Here is a 15,490-nt window from a genome sequence, read left to right as displayed (position 1 = left end):
GGACCTGTCAGACTGAGAGAGGGAGAGAGGGAGACGCTGTGGGAGGACCCGTCAGATTGAGAGAGGGAGACGCTGTGGGAGGACCCGTCAGACTGAGAGAGGGAGAGAGAGAGAGAGAGAGAGAGAGAGAGAGAGAGAGAGAGAGAGAGAGACACTGTGGGAGGACCTGTCAGACTGAGAGAGGGAGAGAGAGAGACACTGTGGGAGGACCCGTCAGACTGAGAGAGGGAGATGCTGTGTGAGGACCCGTCAGATTGAGAGAGGGAGACGCTGTGGGAGGACCCGTCAGATTGAGAGAGGGAGACGCTGTGGGAGGACCCGTCAGACTGAGAGAGTGAGACGCTGTGGGAGGACCCGTCAGACTGAGAGAGGGAGAGAGAGGGACGCTGTGGGAGGACCCGTCAGACTGAGAGAGAGAGAGAGGGAGACGCTGTGGGAGGACACGCCCAGCTGAGAAAGGGACCAGTCTCCCACTTTCAGCTGGAGGTCCAGCTGTGACCCATTGACTAGCACCCTGTCACCCTGATCAGAGAGACCCAGGGACCAGCACCCCAAAGTTCAAAGAACTTTTATCAAAGTACATTTACTTTATACAGCCTTGAAATTGGTCTTGTTACCACCAGCTGTAAAACAAAGAAACTCAACAGAACCCACTAAGACAAAAGGCTATCAAATACTCATCATGCAGAAGGGTAAAAAATGTGGAAACAATAACAGGAAGCAAATAGCATTCAGAACAGAAGTGAGTCTGCTCTGTGAAAGTTGCAGGCCACAGCCACAGTTTGGTGCGGAGATGAGTAAACCTCATGCAGCTGTGAACTCAAAGAGTCAAGTAAAGCCTGCAGAGCAGCAACTGAACTGGCCCATTACTCTCCTCCAACCCCGTCACTGACCTTTTCAATCTGACCCAGTGCTCAAATTGCCCACACCTCAGGTCATTCCTTGCTCTGGTACCTGGACCCTTTCACTTCAACACACTGCCGCCACCTCAATGCGGCCTGTACCCAAGTTTTCTAATTAGCCTCGGGACTTTCCTCATTCTCAGACCTGGGTCCAAGCCCAGCCACCTTGACTCTGCTTTGTCTCTGCCAAATTAAATTGCTTTTAAGTCCGCACTAGCCAAACATTGACTCATACCCCGCTCCCCGTGCCTTGATTCAGCCTGTACACAGCACGCCGCAATGGTCGTGCATCTTTGAGAATGCCAGGTCATACAGACAGTTCCAAAGCTCCAATCAGACAGTGAAGTTACAGTGTATTGTCTGCAGTGATCGTTTACCAGAAAAAGTGTTTTCTTTGTTTTATTTGCTACCCGCAAGTACTCACTACGCTTCACTAGGCCATGTTAAACCAGAAATTTTGACCAGTAATCCCATCACCCTGGTCAGACTGACCCGTCGACTAGTAATCCTGTCAACCCGGTCAGACTGACACAGTGACCAGTAATCCCATCACCCCGGTCAGACTGACACAGTGACCTGTAACCTGTCACAACCGTCAGACTGACCCAGTGACCAGTACCCTGTCAGCCCGGTCAGACTGACCCAGTGACCAATAATCCCGTCACCCCGGTCAGACTGACACAGTGACCTGTAACCTGTCACAACCGTCAGACTGACCCAGTGACCAGTACCCTGTCACAACCATCAGACTGACCCAGTGACCAGTACCCTGTCAGCCCAGTCAGACTGACCCAGTGACCAGTAATCCTGCCAACCCGGTCAGTCTGACACAGTGACCAGTACCCTGTTACAACCGTCAGACTGACACAGTGACCAGTACACCGTCACCACTAATCTGGTGACCTGAATCTCATAAGCTATACAGCTCACCACAATGTTAAGACACCGGCAGCGATCAGTGAACTCACCGCAGACACTCATTCACCATCTCTGTCAATAAATCATCAGGAACACCTTTCCCTTTCCGCAGAAGGTTGGCAGCACGTTGTCCCAGCTGAGCCCGGGCACTAGGCTGTTGGGCAGAGCAGATTCAATGTTTATTGTGAACACGGGAACAGTGGGATACAATTTCTCCATACAACCAACTCACCCACTGGGGCAGGACTTACACACACACACACACACACACACACACACTGACCCTCACTGGGGGACAGTCCCATAAACACACTGACTCTCACCGGGGGACAGTCCCACACACACACTGATCCTCACCAGGGGACGGTCCCACACACTCACTGACCCTCACCAGGGAACGGTCCTACACACTCACTGACCCTCACCAGGGAACGGTCCTACACACTCACTGACCCTCACTGGGGGACGGTCCCATAAACACACTGACCCATACCGGGGGACAGTCCCACACACACACTGACACTCACTGGGGTACGGTCCCACACACACACACACACACACACACACACACACTGACCTTCACTGGGGGACGGTCCCATAAACACACTGACCCTCACCGGGGGACAGTCCCACACACACACTGACCCTCACCGGGGGACGGTCCCACACACACACTGACCCTCACTGGGGGACGGTCCCACACATACACTGACCCTCATTCAGGGACAGGTGCCACACACTGATCGGAGGTCCCTGACAATTGGTGTTCGGTAAGGATTAGTGCAGGGTCCTGTGTTGTCTGAGATTTATCTAGTGTAGATGTAGCGTAGGTAGGCTGATTAGCAAGTTTACAGATCTCCCAAACATTGCCAGAGTTGTTGATAATGAGAAAGGTTTTGAATGCAAACAGCAGGATATCGATCAGTTGCTGTTCTGCTGAACATTTTGGGCATGCAGTATGTTGGCACAGTAACGTGTGATGACACTTGCAGGCTTAAACCAGTTTATCCTTTGTTTGAATTGGTTTGCATTAACAAACAAACAATGTTTGCATTAACAAAGTCACTTGATCTTTCACTACACATGATCAATAAATCTGAATGTGAAATGTGGCCGAGAATGGCAGATGAAGAGTAATCTGAACAGGTGAGAGGTGTTGCACATTGGGAGGTAAAATGTAAAGAGGTATATCTCATTCAGTAGATAGGAGGCCCTTTAGAAGTATTAATGCACAAAGGGACCTTCGGGTCTAGTCGTAGAGTCAAAGAAAAGTACAGCATAGAAACAGGCTCTTTGGCCCATCTAGTCCATGTCAAACTATTTAAATTGTTTACTCCCATCAACCTTGGACCATAGCCCTCCATACCCCTACCATCTATGTACCTATCCAAACTTCACTTAAATGTTGAAATCAAGATTGATGCCCCACTTGTGCTGGCAGCTCATTCACACTTTCACAACCCTCTGAGTGAAGAAGTTTTGTCTCATGTTGTCCTTAAACTTCTCACCTTTCACCCTTAATGAATGACATCTGGTTGTAGTCCCAGTCAACCTCAGTGGAAAAAGCCTGCTTTCATTTACCCTTTTCCCCTCATAATTATGTCACCTTTATCAAATCTCTTTCAATCATCTACATTCCAAGGAATTAAGTCCTAACCTATTCAATCTTTCCTTATAACTCAGGTCCTGCAGACCTGGCAACAACCTTGTAAATTTTCTCTGTACTCTTTCAACCAGATTTACATCTTCCCTGTAGGTAGGTGATCAAAACTGCACACAATACTCCAAATTAGGCCTCACCAATGTCTTAAAAATAACTTCAAAATAATATCCCATCTCCTGTACTCAGAACTTTAATACATGAAAGCCTTTGTGCCAAAAGTTTTCTTAATGACCCCATCTACCAGTGGTGCCACTTTCAATGACTTGTGGACCTGTACTTCCAGATCCCTTTGTTCTACCGCACGCCTCAGTGACCCACTGTTCACTGTGTAAGACTACCGTGGATGGTCCTACTGAGGTGCAACACCTCTCATTTGTCTGCATTAAATTCCATCTATCATTTTACCAGCTGGTCCAGATCCTACTGCAAGCCATAATAGCCTTCCTCACTGTCCACTGCACCCCCAATCTTGGTGTCATTTGCAAACTTGATGATCCAGTTAAACACATTATCATCCAGACTGTGATGTAGATGACAAACAAAAACAGATCCAAACCAATCCCTGCGGCACTCCACTAACTCGAGGCCTCCAGTCAGAGAGGCAACCATCTACTACCCGTCTGTGGCTTCTCCCATAAAGCCAATGTCGAAACCAATTTACTACCTCATATTCAATGCCAAGAAACTGAATCTTCTTGACCAATTTCCCATGTGGGACTTCGTCAAATGCCTTGCTAAAATCCACATAGACAATATCAACAGCTTTTCCTTCATCCACTTCCTTGGTAACTTACTCAGAAAGCTCTCTAAGATCAGTTAGACATGACCTACCACACACAAAGCTATGCTGACTATCCTTAATCAGTCCATGTCTATCCAGATATTTATATATCCTGTCCCTTAGAATACCTTCCAATAACTTTCCCACTACTGATGTCAGGCTCATCAACCAATAATTCCCTGGTTTATTTTTAGAGCCTTTCTTGAACAGTGGAACAACATTCGCTATCCTCCAATACTCTAGTACCTCAGGTGTCTTTAAGGATGATTTAATATCTCGGCTAGGGCCCCAGCAGCTTCCACACTCGCCTCCCGTGAGGACTGAGGGAACACCTTGGCAGGTCCTGAAGATTTATCCACCTTACTTTGCCTCAGAACAGCAAACACCTCCTCCTGTGTAAAACAGCTCCCTGAAAATGCATTCTTCATTACCCCACAACACAAATGGACAAGGAGGGCATGCCCAGCGGGGCCCTGACTGGAGGGCATGCATTGAGTAGAGGTTCTGGAGAGAAGGTGCAGTAGTGTTTCACAAGGATGTTGCCTGGGTTAGAAGTATGTTCTATAAGGAGAGGTTTTCTCTGGAACAATGGAGGCTAAGGGGAGACCTGACAGGTTTATAAGATTATGAAAAGCATAGATGGACAGTTAGAATCTTTTTGCCAGAGTAGAAGTGTCAAATACTGGAGGGCATAGAAGGGCAGTATCTGTAATGCACAAGCTGGTGTAGTGTTGGAAGCAGATTAGACAAAGGCACATGAGTGTATGGGGAACTGAGGGATATGGATGATGCACAGGCAGCATGAGTTAGTTTAATTTGGAAATGTCTTTTAAATATTGTTATTGTAGCAGCTGAACTACTTTCTCTGGCAGCTGATCACAAATACTAACCACCCTCTGAAATAAACAGGAAGTAGCATGAAATTCAGTGGTTTTGTTGATGGCGGGGAAGCCAGTCACAGTATGTAGGTTGGTACTGACCAGTTTTTAGATGGGAAATGCAAAGGCGGATGGAATCTAATCCTGATTAAGTGTGAGGAGATGCATAATGAACGTTAGGACAAGAGGGTGTTGAGGAAGGCAGGGACATCTGTGGTCAAGCCCAGGGATAGTTGAAAGTGAGAGCAAAGGTGAAGGGGTCTGTTACCTGCGGCAACTCCCCTTCTCCCAGATATGTACTCATTCACCTACCTGAGACTCTTGCTTGGCAGATGTGGGAAGCTGGGCCTTGGGCACTTCCTTCCATTCCTCCTGTGTCTCAGGTGCTGAGAAATCCACATTAACATGAGCAATTTCCCCTGAAATACCCGGCAGTTTGACCCTCCCATTCACCATATCATTGGAGTTATACTGACAGACCAAAGGTGAACGGGGACCTAGTTGGGTAGCTCCCTCAACATCGTCCGGGGGTGGCACAGACCATCCTCACTGGGAGGATGAAACCTGACTACCCTCAGAGTGAGACTGACAACACCATGGTGACCCTGGAATCATTATAATTTGAATGCCTTCAGGTATCACACAGGGACTCCAGAAAGAAACTGTCCCAAGGCCATGGGGAAAGGGCAGCAGAATAAGCTATCAAGTTAGATGGGCTGAATGGTTTCTTTTTGTACAACAGCAATCGAGTGATTCAGCTGGTGCTTCATGGCCTGGTCAGCAATCCATGACCTGCCCAGGTCCCAGTGCTCCAGGGCCTAGCCAGTGCCCCAGTGTTGACATTGGTCGAGAGACCAGTCAATGTCCCACAGCCTGGCCATGCTGCAGGGCCCAGCCACTGCCCCACAGCATGACCGATGATCCAGAGCCCAGCTAGTGCCCCAGTGCGCAGATACAAAGCACCAAATGACTGCCGGATGTGGACCATGAGATTACAACTGCAGCAGAGTCGTACAGGCTGCACTGGGTTCTGGTTCTGCCCCGACCGACATCTCAATATTTAGCCCTACCCTGACCTTTGCTCCTTACAACTTCCCTAGCCCCCTCCAACTCCCCACCCCCTTCCCAGCCCGACCCGGCTGTGAGTGACTGGTACCAGACTGCTGGTCAGCTCCGCTGTCATGGGTTGGGGGCTCAAAGTGATCCACCAGTTGCCCCATGGATGGATCATGCGGCAGATCCTGGACAGCACTCTTTTCTCCGTCCTGCCAATGGGGAACTGCACTGTCCTCAGCTCGGTACTGTGCTGGGTCCGGAGAGCCTGCCTACACAATCCAACACAAAAAACAACTATCAACAACCATGGGTGGGGGTTGGTACGGGAGGGCGCAGGAGCTGAGAGAGGAGAAGGGAGGAGGATATTAGAGGGTGGTAGGTAGGAGACTGAGAGGGTGTGGAGATGCTGACAATACCAGCATTCATTCAAAGTCAAACTAAATTTATTATCGATGTGTCTGTATGTTACCATATATAGCCAGTCCATCACAGATAAAACTCTTTCCACCATTGAGCACTTCTACAAAGAGCACTGTCCCAGGAAAGCGGCATTCATCATCAAGGCTCATCACCATCCAGGTCACACCCTCTTCTCGTTGCTGCCATCTGGAAGGAGGTACTCAGGCCTCAGGCCCCACATAACCAAGTTCAGGAACAGTTTTTACCTTTCTACCATTAGGTCCCTGCACCAGAATGGATAACATCACTCACCCCAACATAGAACATCGAAAACCTACAGCACAATACAAGCACTTCGGCCCACAAAGTTGTGCCAAACATGTCCCTATTTTAGAAATTACTAGACTTCCCCATAGCCCTCTAAGCTCCATGTACCTATCTAAAAGTCTCTTAAAAGACCCTATCGTATCCGCCTCCACCACCGTTGCCAGCAGCCCATTCCACGCACTCACCACTCTCTGAGTAAAAAACTTACCCTTGACATCTCCTCTGTACATGCTCCCCAGCACCTTAAACCTGTGTCCTCTTGTGGCAACCATTTCAGGCCTGGGAAAAAGCTTCTAACTATCCACACGATCAATGCCTCTCATCAGCTTGTACACCTCCATCAAGTTACCTCTTATCCTCCATCACTCCAAGGAGAAAAGGCTGAGTTCACTCAACCTATTCTCATAAGGCATACTCCCCAAACTTGACAACATCCTTGTAGATCTCCTCTGCACCCTTCCTATGCTTTCCACATCCTTCTTGTAGTGAGGCAACCAGAACTGAGCACAGTACTCCAAGTGGGGTAAGACCAGGGTCCTATATCGCTGCAACATTACCTCTCGGCTCCTAAATTCTATTCCACGATTGATGAAGGACAATGCACCGTATGCCTTCTTAACCACAGAGTCAATGTGCAGCTGCTTTGAGCGTCCTATGGACTCGAACCCCAAGATCCCTCTGATCCTCCACACGGCTAAGAGAGTTACCATTAATACTATATTCTGCCATCGTATTTGACCAACCAAAATAAACCATTTCACACTTATCTGGGTTGAACTCCACCTGCCACTTCTCAGCCCAGTTTTGCATCCAATCAATGTCCCACTGTAACCTCTGACAGCCCTCCACACTATCCACAACACCTCCAATCTTTGTGTCATTAGCAACAGTGAGGTCCCAACTGATTACACAACCTATGGGTAGAGCCTTCTTTCAAGGATTCTACAATTCATGTTCTTGATATTATTTATTACTTATTTAACTATTGTCGTTATTCTGATTTTAATTTGCAGTTTGTTCTCTTTTGCACATTGATAGTTTGTCCATCTTTGCCCATGTTATAACCATATAACCATTCCAGCACGGAAACAGGCCATCTCGGCCCTTCTAGTCCGTGCTGATCGCTTAGTCTCACCCAGTCCCACCAGCCCACACTCAGCCCATAACCCTCCATTCCTTTCCTATCCATATACTTATCCAATTTTACTTTAAATGACAATACCGAACCTGCCTCTACCACTTCTACTGGAAGCTCATTCCACACAGCTACCACTCTCTTGAGTAAAAAATTCCCCCTTGTGTTACCCTTAAACTTTTGCCCCCAACTCTCAACTCATGTCCTCTTGTTTGAATCTCCCCTACTCTCAATGGAAAAAGCCTATCCATGTCAACTCTGTCTATCCACCTCATAATTTTAAAAATTTAAAATATAATTTTAAATATATCCCCCCCTCCAAAGAATAAAGACCTAACTTGTTCAACCTTTCCCTGTAACTTAGGTGCTGAAATCCAGGTAACATTCTAGTAAATCTTCTCTGTACTCTCTCTATTTTGTTGACATCTTTCCTATAATTCGGTGACCAGAGGTGTACACAATACTCCAAATTTGGCTTCACCAATGCCTCGTACAATTTTAACATTACAACCCAACTCCTATAATCAATACTCTGATTTATAAAGGCCAGCATACCAAAAGCTTTCTTCACCACCCTATCCACATGAGATTCCACCTTCAGGGAACTATGCATCATTATTCCTAGATCACTCTGTTCTACTGCATTCTTCAATGCCCTACCATTTACCATGTATGTCCTATTTGGATTATTCCTGCCAAAATGTAGTACCTCACACTTATCAGCATTAAACTCCATCTGCCATCTTTCAGCCCACTCTTCTAACTGGCCTAAATCTCTCTGCAAGCTTTGAAAACCTACTTCATTATCCACAACGCCACCTACCTTAGTATCATCTGCATACTTACTAATCCAATTTACCACTCCATCATCTAGATCATTAATGTATATGACAAACAACAATGGGCCCAGTACAGATCCCTGAGGCACACCACTAGTCACCGGCCTCCAACCTGACAACCTGACAAATCCACCACTACTCTCTGGCATCCCCCATCCAACCGCTGTTGAATCCATTTTACTACTTCAATATTAATACCTAACGATTGAACCTTCCTAACTAACATTCTGTGCTGATCCTTGTCAAAAGGCCTCACTGAAGTCCATATAGACTCCTAGAGAGCAAATAATTAAAAAGACAATGGAGAAGGTAATGGATATAGGTAAAAGTGGAGGAATAAAAAGACAGAGTGTGTCAGGAGGGGAAAGAATGTACAGAGATAAGTGTAAAGTTGTACAAAAGGAAAAGGTAGGAAATAAGTGTCAAACATATTTGAAAGTCCTTTATTTGAATGCACGTAGTATTAGGAATAAAATTGATGAGTTGACGGTCCAAATAATTACGTATGGTTATGATATTGTGGCAATTACGGAAACATGGCTGCAGGGTGACCAGGACTGGGAATTAAACATACAAGGGTATTCGACAATTAGGAGAGACAGGCAAGAAGGAAAAGGAGGTGGGGTGGCTATGTTAATAAAGCAAGGAATCACTGCAATAAAGCGAAATGATATTGGCTCAAAGGATCAGGATAACGAAACAATTTGGGTAGAAATAAGAAAAAGTAAAGGGAAAAAAGCAGTGGTGGGAGTAGTCTATAGGCCTCCAAACAGCTGTAACTCAGTTGGTCGGAGCATAAATCAGGTAATAGTTGGGGCTTGTAATAAGGGAACAGCTATAATTATGGGGGATTTTAACTTTCATATTGACTGGACTAATCAAGTCGGACACGGCAGCCTTGAAGAAGAGTTTATTGAGTGTATTCGGGATGGGTTCCTTGAACAATACGTTACTGAGCCGACAAGGGGGCAAGCAGTCTTAGATCTGGTCCTGTGTAATGAAACAGGACTAATAAAAAATGTCCTAGTAAAGGATCCCCTTGAAGGATGAGAGGGTTAGATCTCAAACAAGCGTACTGAGCTTAAATAAAGGAGACTATGATGGTATGAGAGCGGAATTGCTTAAGATGGATTGGGAAAATAGATTAAAGGGTAGATCGGTACTTGATCAGTGGTGTATATTTAAGGAGTTATTTTACAACTGTCAAGAAAAATATATTCTACTGAAAAAAAAGGGTGTAAAAGAAAAAATAGTATCCGTGGCTAAGTAAAGAAATAAAGCAAAGTATACGACTAAAAAGAAAGTTATATAAGGTAGCTAAATCTAGTGGGAAGATTGAAGATCGAGAAGCTTTTAAAGATCAGCAGCAAATAACAAAAAGATTGATTAAGAAGGGGAAGATAGATTATGAAAGTAAATTGGCAAAAAACATAAAAGCAGATAGTAAGAGTTTTTATAGTTACATAAAAAGAAAAAGGGTGGCTAAAGTAAATGGTCCCCGAGAAGATGAGACCGGGAAATTAATGGTAGGGAACATGGAGATGGCGGAAACGCTGAACAAATATTTTGTATCAGTTTTTACAGTAGAGGACACTCAAAATATCCCAACACTGGATAAACAGGGGGCTCTAGGGGGAGAGAAGCTAACTACGATTCAAATCACCAAGGAAATGGTACTTGATAAATTAATGGGACTGAAGGTGGATAAATCCCCTGGACCGGATGGCTTGCATCCTAGGGTCTTAAGGGAAGTGGCGGTCGGGATTGTGGATGCATTAGTGATAATTTTTCAAAACTCGCTGGACTCAGCAATGGTCCTGGCAGATTGGAAAAATGCTAATGTAACTCCTTTATTTAAAAAGGGCAATAGACAGAAGGCTGGGAATTATAGGCCAGTTAGCCTAACATCTGTGGTTGGCAAAATGTTGGAATTGATAATTAAGGAAACAGTAACGGGGCATTTGGATAAACATAGCTTAATAGGACAAAGTCAGCATGGCTTTACAAAAGGGAAGTCATGTTTGACAAATTTGTTGGAGTTCTTTGAGGACATAACATATAGGGTAGGTAGATAAAGGGGAACCAGTGGATGTGGTGTATTTGGACTTCCACAAGGCATTTGACAAGGTGCCACACCAAAGATTATTAAAGTAAATAATCATGGGATTGGGGATAATATTCTGGCATTGGTGGAGGATTGGCTTTCTACCAGAAAACAGAGAGTTGGGATAAATGGTTTATTCTCAGACTGGCAGTTGGTGACTAGTGGTGTTCCACAGGGGTCGGTGTTGGGACCCCAACTCTTTACAATCTATATTAATGATTTGGAGAAAGGGACTAAGTGCAACGTATCGAAGTTTGCTGATGACACAAAGATGGGAGGGAGTGTAATGCGTGTGGAGGACATTGAAACCCTGCAGGGGGACATAGATAGGCTGAGTGATTGGGCAGACATTTGGCAGATGAAATATAATACTGACAAGTGTGAGGTCTTGCACTTTGGCAGGAAAAATAATAGAGCAAGTTATTATCTAAATGGGGAGAAATTGGAAAGTGCTTCTGTGCAAAGGGATCTGGGGGTCCTGGTGCAGGAAACACAAAAAGTTAGTATGCAAGTGCAGCAGGTGGTCAAGAAGGCCAATGGAATGCTGGCTTTTATTGCTAGGGGGATGGAATATAAGAACAGGGAGGTCTTACTGCAGTTGTACCGGGTATTGGTGAGACCACACCTGGAGTATTGTGTGCAGTTCTGGTGTCCATACTTAAGAAAGGACATACTGGCTCTCGAGGCAGTGCAGAGAAGGTTCACTAGGTTAATTCCGGGGATGGGTGGGTTGATGTATGATGAGAGGTTGAGTAGATTGGGACTCTACTCATTGGAGTTCCGAAGAATGAGAGGCGATCTTATTGAAACATATAAGATTGTGAAGGGGTTTGATCGGGTGGATGCGGGGAGAATGTTCCCAATGATGGGTGAAACTAGGACTAGGGGGCATAATCTTAAAATAAGGGGATGCTGTTCCAGGACTGAGATGAGGAGAAATTTCTTCACTCAGAGGGTAGTGGGGCTGTGGAATTTACTGCCCCAGAGAGCTGTGGAAGCTACTATACTCAATAAATTCAAAACGGAGATAGACATTTTCCTGGATAAAAATGGCATTAGGGGATACGGTGAGTGAGCAGGTAAGTGGACATGAGGCTAGGTTTAGATCAGCCACGTGATCTCCTGGGCCAGTTTTCGATAGCCTGGATGGGTCGGAGAGGAATTTTCCAGATTTTTTCTCCTCAATTGGCAAATCGTTTTTTTTTTCCCCGGGTGATCACATGGGTTTGGGTGGGATGAATAATAAAATAAAATGGGCGGCATGGTGCACTGTTGGTTGGCACTGTTGCCTTATGGGATTCGGTGAAAACTAGAGTTAAGATTGGATCAGCCATGATCTTGTTGAATGGCGGAGCAGGCTTGAGGGGCCATTTGGTCTACTCCTGCTCCTATCTCTTATGCTCTTATGTTCTTATGTAGACAGCATCCACTGCTTTACCCTCGTGGACATTTAACTGTTTAATTATAATGGGCCCTTTTTGACTTTTTTTTCTTTACTAACCCTTTAGTTAAGATCCACACGGTAGGCTTATTCAGAAAGTCAGAAGGCATGGGATCCAGAGGAGTTTGGCCAGGTGGATTCAGAATTGGCTTGCCTGCAGAAAGCAGAGGGTCGTGGTGGAAGGAGTACATTCAGATTGGAGGGTTGTGACCTCTACTTTTCATGATTTTTATTAATGACTTGGATGTGGGTGTAGAAGGGTGGGTTGGCAAGTTTGCAGATGACACAAAGGTTGGTGGTGTTGTAAATAGTGTAGAGGATTGTTGAAGATTGCAGAGAGACATTGATAGGATGCAGAAGTGGACTGAGAAGTGGCAGATGGAGTTCAACCCAGAGAAGTGTGAGGTGGTACACTTTGGAAGGGCAAACTCCAAGGCAGAGTACAAAGTCAATGACAGGATACTTGGTAGTGTGGAGGAGCAGAGGGATCTGGGGGTACATGTCCACAGATCCCTGAAAGTTGCCTCACAGGTAGATAGGGTAGTTGAGGAAGCTTATGGGGTGTTAGCTTTCATAAGTCGAGGGATAGAGTTTAAGAGTCACGACGTACTGATGCAGCTCTATAAAACTCTGGTTAGGCCACGCTTGGAGTACTGTGTCCAGTTCTGGTCGCCTCACTATAGGAAGGATGTGGAAGCATTAGAAAGGGTACAGAGGAGATTTTCCAGGATTCTACCTGGTTTAGAGAGTATGGGTTATGATCAGAAATTAAGGGAGCTAGGGCTTTACTCTCCGGAGAGGAGGAGGATGAGAGGAGACATGATAGATACTAAAAGGAATGATACTAAGAGGAATAGATAGAGTGGACAGTCACTGCCTCTTCCCCAGGGACCTGCTGCTCAATATAAGAGGATATGGCTTTAAGGTAAGGGGAGGAAAGTTCAAAGGGGATATTAGAGGAAGGTTTTTCACTCAGAGAGTGTTTGGTGGATGGAATGCACTGCCTGAGTCAGTGGTGGAGGCAGACACACTAGTGAAGTTTAAGAGACTACTGGACAGGTATATGGAGGAATTTAAGGTGGGGGTTATATGGGAGGCTGGATTTAAGGATCAGCACAACATTGTGGGCCGAAGGACCTATACTGTGCTGTACTAGTCTATGTCCTATGCTCTATGTTCTAATATAATTCATTTAATTGTAAGCAGTGTGCTGTCCAGTGTTTCCTGGCACTGAGTTGTAACAGGATAGCAAATTACACAGCAGTCACACAAACCAGGGTTTGGGGTGGGAGAGCCACCTCAGTCTCATGTGTTTGGCTGGACAGGAATTTGGTATTTGGTATTCCCTAGACTTACACAGCCATGGAAACCAGTGGGGTTTCATTCCCACTAACCTGCACCCAGACCATAGCCCTCCATACCCTTAACACCATAAGATACAGGAGCAGTAGTAGGCCATTCAGCCCATTGAGTCTGCTCCGCCACTCAATCATGGGCTGATCCGATTCTTCCAGTCATCCCCACTCCCCTGCTTTTACCCCATAGCTTTTGATGCCCTGGTTAATCAAGAACCTATCTATCTCTGCCTTAAATACACCCAATGACTTGGTCTCACAAGTGCCTTATAGAGCCTCAACATCATTACCATTACCATTACTATTATACTTTATTGTCACCAAACAATTGATACTAGAGCATACAATCATCACAGTGATATTTGTTTCTGTGCTTCGCGCTCCCTGAAGTACAAATCAACGTAAATATAATAAAAAATTTAAATTATAAATCATAATTAAAAAATAGAAAGGGGAAAGTAAGGTAGTGCAGGTCAGGTCCAGATATTTGGAAGGTACAGTGCAGATCCGGGTCAGGATCTGTTCAGCAGTCTTATCACAGTTGGAAAGAAGCTGTTCCCAAATCTGGCCGTAGGAATCTTCATGCTCCTGAACCTTCTCCTGGAGGGAAGAGGGACAAAAAGTGTGTTGGCTGGGTGGGTCATGTCCTTGATTATCCTGGCAGCACTGCTCCAACAGCGTGCGGTGTAAAGTGAGTCCAAGGATGGAAGATTGGTTTGTGTGATGTGCTGGGCTACGTTCAATATCTTCTGCAGCTTCTTCCAGTCTTGGACAGGACAACTTCCATACCAGATTGTGATGCACCCTAGAAGAATGCTTCCTACGATGTATCTATAAAAAATTAGTGAGGGTTTTAGGGGACAGGCCAAATTTCTTCAGCTTCCTCAGGAAGTAAAGGCACTGGTGGGCCTTCTTGGCAGTGGACTCTGCTTGGTTAGACCAAGTCAGGTCATTTGTGATATTCACCCCGAGGAACTTAAAGCTTTTGACCTGTTCTACCTGCGCACCACCGATGTAGTTGGGGTTGTGTGGTCCGCTGCTCCTTCTGAAGTCAACAACCAATTCCTTCATCTTGCTGACATTGAGGGATAGGTTATTGTCTTTGCACCATGCCACCAAGTTCTTAATTTCCTCTCTGTACTCAGACTCATCATTACCCAAGATACGGCCTACAATTGTGGTGTCATCAGCAAACTTATATATTGAGTTTGATGGAAACTTGGCTACAAAATCATGGGTGTACAGTGAGTACAGCAGGGGGCTGAGTACACAGCCTTGTGGGGCACCAGTGCTCAGAGTGATTGTAGAGATCTTGTCCCCTATTTTTACAGCCTGGGTCCTGTCACAACCCTGCTCTTATATTCTATACCTCTAGAAATGAATGTCAACATTGCATTTGCCTTCTTCATAACTGACTCAACCTGGAGGTTAACCTTTAGGTTATCTTGGACAAAGACTCTCAAGTCCCTTTGCATTTCTGCATTCTTAATTCTCTCCCCATCTAAATAATAGTCTGCCTGTTTATTTCTTCCACCAAAGTGCATGACCAAACACTTTCCAACATTGTACTTCATTTGCCACTTCTTTCCCATTCCCCTAAACTACCCAAGTCTCTCTGTAGGTTCTCTGTTTCCTCAACACTACACGCTCCTCCACCTATCTTTGTATTATGGGCAAATTTAGCCACCGTAG

The 15,490-nt window shown here is 45.5% G+C and overlaps 2 protein-coding genes across 4 annotated transcripts in view; both read right to left on the bottom strand.

The window, feature by feature from the left end:
* The window catches only part of LOC132396499 (sperm flagellar protein 2-like), an 85,406-nt gene extending 79,963 nt beyond the window's left edge, over nt 1-5,443 (bottom strand). The window contains exon 1 of the mRNA XM_059974060.1: nt 1,871-5,443. Coding sequence (XP_059830043.1) covers nt 1,871-1,890 — 20 coding nt within the window. The 5' untranslated portion in view covers nt 1,891-5,443. The remainder of the gene's footprint in view (nt 1-1,870) is intronic.
* LOC132396498 (sperm flagellar protein 2-like) overlaps nt 1,904-15,490 on the bottom strand; it is a 147,102-nt gene continuing 133,515 nt past the window's right edge. For 2 of the 3 annotated variants that reach the window (XM_059974057.1, XM_059974059.1), the window contains exon 13: nt 6,443-6,467. The gene's annotated coding sequence lies outside the window, so the exon portion shown is untranslated. Of the gene's footprint in view, nt 1,975-6,442; nt 6,468-15,490 lie in introns of those variants that run through there. The other variant, XM_059974058.1, reaches the window with a different exon arrangement.

This window comes from Hypanus sabinus, chromosome 7 (genome assembly GCF_030144855.1).
Source record: "Hypanus sabinus isolate sHypSab1 chromosome 7, sHypSab1.hap1, whole genome shotgun sequence".
NCBI classification, from domain to species: domain Eukaryota; kingdom Metazoa; phylum Chordata; class Chondrichthyes; order Myliobatiformes; family Dasyatidae; genus Hypanus; species Hypanus sabinus.
This window is presented reverse-complemented; position numbering and strand designations above follow the sequence as displayed.